Source organism: Eimeria maxima, genomic scaffold (genome assembly GCF_000499605.1).
Source record: "Eimeria maxima Weybridge genomic scaffold, Emw_scaff969, whole genome shotgun sequence".
Classification (NCBI taxonomy): domain Eukaryota; phylum Apicomplexa; class Conoidasida; order Eucoccidiorida; family Eimeriidae; genus Eimeria; species Eimeria maxima.
This window is the reverse complement of record NW_013566898.1, coordinates 9,494-12,803: the sequence shown is the minus strand read 5'-3', so window position 1 is coordinate 12,803 and position 3,310 is coordinate 9,494. Positions and strand designations below refer to the sequence as shown.

Genomic DNA, 3,310 nt, shown 5'->3' with positions numbered 1-3,310 from the left:
ATATGAAGTTGCACGAGGTATGTATGGTTATACAGGAAGAACAGAAGGCAAGTAACCATCGTGCAGTTACTCCTACAGGCCTGAGAACCTCTGATTGACCTCTCCACAAGAACGAAATGCGATGCGGAACTTGTAGTAGCTTTGTGTTACTTGTGGAGTTGAGGAAATAGAGGGAAGAGAAGAAACAAGAAGATAAGGGAAAACAAAGAAAGAAGAGCATGCGCTGGCCTGGTCTTCCTCCTTCTCTAATAACAACCGCGTATGCTTACGCTACAAGATGAAAGGCACAATTGCCTTGCGGTTCCTGCACAAAGGAAAACAAGAGGGAAACATGTACAAATATATAGTATTTATTTATTTACGTACTTCATATACGAAATACGTCGGGTTGGATTTGTTGCCTACTTGGGGTAGTCTTTGAATTCTTTGATGTAATTTCGGTGTTTCTTCAAAGCCCACTCTGCCATTTGTCCGAATGCAACAACAAGGAAGAGCCATGCTGCAGCACAGAGCATACACATCACAGCACCATGGGGAATAAATAAATATATGTCAGACATAAGCAAAGATGCCTTCTGTCTATGGATAGACTAGATTTTTATCGTTTGGGGTGTCAGTTTGTTGACAGCATCGCCTTCTCTCTTTATCATTATTTCTGTATGCTGTGCTCTTTCTCTTCCTACCTGTAAAGCACGAAACAAGCAGAGCGAAGGAAAGCCATGCCATCGTCTCCCAGAAGTAATTCGCGCAGCTCACCAAGTCAAAGCCCGCGCCATAAGGAATGCCGCGCTGCCTCGTGCCTCGAGAGCGGAGGCCGCGGAGGATGAGATGTGTCTTGAAGTTAAGAGCTTCAAAGATCTGTACGCAGCAGCAAAACATCGCCAACGCAGACACGCCACTGAGCAGCAGCAGATGATTGTTGCTATCCTGCTACAGCAGCAGCCGTTTACCTGCTGCAAATGCCGTCTGTTTGAATAAGGCAACAGCAACAATCTGTTTATTGTACGCACGTACAGCTTGTGCAACATCACTGCATTGCCACTTCAAGGGAGAATGTGGGTAAGAAATACACATACCACGAAGAGCGCTGTGAGTACATACACCATAAACTGCCATTCTCCCTCGAAGGGAGGTGTATACTGAGGATGGAAGAGGAAATAACCAATGCCTAAGCCGCATAATAGCCAATAATGACCACAGTTTAACGGCACCCGCACTATTGGCATCGTGCTGTTGCTAAAACGATGCACAAATAACGTCTCCATCTCCCTCTTCAAGAAGTGACCCACACACAACCACAGCGCAATCCTGCATAACACACAGTCCACAAAACGCATGAGTGCAATGCATGCATGCAATTTAATGCATGCAAGGCATACGACGCATGCGTCAAATGCATGCAACCAGCCCCAATGAAGACAACCCGCTACAAGGTGTAGGCGACTAGGGCTCGTTAGCGGCTATTGATACCTCCCCAATCATAAGAACAGAAACAGCTCTAGTGCAGCTACATTCCCAATAAACACATTTACATTTTAAATTTATATTTATAATTATTATAATTTTTGACTCACGTCTGTGTAAGGGTCTTGGGCGGGACACTTTTTACTCCATATACGATAGAGGGGAAGAAGTAAAGAGCAGGAAAAATGAGGAGAGGCCCAAGGTACTCAAGAACAAACACAAGCCGCCATGATATCTGTACACCTGAACAAGACATACACCGCAAAACAGGCACCACAGCAATAAAACAAACAAATTTACATACATATACAGATATATACAAACGTATATTCCTATTTATATACATACGTCGTGTATAGTATAGAAATGTAAACACACACAATGCCTCCTATGCATATTAATATACACTATACACTAAACAAACAACAAGAATAATAAATAGGTAGGTAAATAAATAGATGAATATATTTACCATATACGACAGTGCATTAATCCGTTCTTACCCAGGTCTTTAAAGAAGAGAGTTTCCCCATCGTGTACGCCGAAATTTGTTAACAATCCATCCCCTCTAAGGGCAGTGCCTTGAGGCACCCCCACAGTCCACCACTGCCTCTCGGGATAGTAGTGGACTGCATGCAGCAGCAGCAACAGCAGCAGCAGAAAGGTGGAGGTGTTAATAACAATGCATAAGCTGGAAGAAACAGAAGAAAGGAAAACCGGTTTACATGCGCAAATGTACATGCATAAGGAGGTATACGCGTGTGTTATAAACCCGATGTTGATAGTACATAGGATGCATGCAATAAACACAATCTATATATGCCTATTAACATATAAATCTAGGCATGTTAACTATGCATTACCATCCATACGATATACATGTATATATAATATACATGTATAAAACATAAAACATGAAGAGGAAAGTTGTTGTAATGCCACAAAAAAAGAATAAAAGAGAAAAAAGGAGGGAAGAACAGCCGGCAGAAGAAAGCACCAAAAGACCGAAATCTCCAATAAAGGAGTATTTGAGTGTATCGTAAGAGAACATAAACAGCAACTAAAATAGTGCAAGAAGCTATCCATGCAATGGGGCGTCTTGTGCACTGTACGGGGGGAATAACAAACTTAACACTAAAAACACGTAAGAACAAATCCTCCATCCCCCTGTGACACCACCACTCCCTAGCCCCTCCAAATGTATATAAAGAGGTACGTGCATACATATTATATGCAGATATATATAGTGAGTAACATCTGTGCATGTATACATGCATTTATACATTATAGATGGTTAATAAATGCGTACATTTCCGATAAAAGTACTGCTTAAAATCCTCCACTGTGCTCTCATCCGGCAAGTCGCAGGCGTCGAGGAATTTTCCGCTCCTTTTTTTCAGGTAGAGTTTCATCTTAAATGGGGATTTAATTTGGGGATTAAGGAGGGTTAGTGGCTGTGGTGTGCTGTGGTGGTGTGACCCTGTAGGCAGGCAACGGGGAGGAGAGACGACGTCTCCGTGTCTGTCTTTCTTCCTCTCTGCGCTGAAAAACAAAATAAATCAAAAGAAAGAAGCAAGCCCACTCATATGCGCGAAAACACACTGCACATACACCGCAACAACTGCCTCGAAGCCCCTCAAGCGACGAAACTCCCAGAGACAGCAGCGGCAGCCAACAGCACGAGCAGCTGTGGAGGGAAAAAGAAGGGAAAGCTTGAAGAAAAAACCCTCACTGGGCCAAGCTCGACGCAAAGTCCGTTCATTCCATTAAAACAATGCACAGGTATACTCTTTAGACTCCGAATACCCTCAACGTGCTCTCCTTACATACCAGCATGAACGGCCGG

General features: G+C 43.2%; 1 protein-coding gene across 1 annotated transcript; it reads right to left on the bottom strand.

Moving 5' to 3' along the window:
- Positions 1 to 270: 270 nt before the first annotated feature.
- On the bottom strand, positions 271 to 2,876 carry EMWEY_00046610 (trans-2,3-enoyl-CoA reductase, putative; the record flags this gene model as incomplete). Its single annotated transcript, XM_013483131.1, has 7 exons — positions 271 to 304; positions 406 to 499; positions 684 to 858; positions 1,077 to 1,308; positions 1,575 to 1,707; positions 1,968 to 2,093; positions 2,774 to 2,876. The coding sequence occupies 7 exons, from the start codon at positions 2,874 to 2,876 to the stop codon at positions 271 to 273; spliced, it is 897 nt and encodes a 298-aa protein (XP_013338585.1).
- Positions 2,877 to 3,310: the final 434 nt, after the last annotated feature.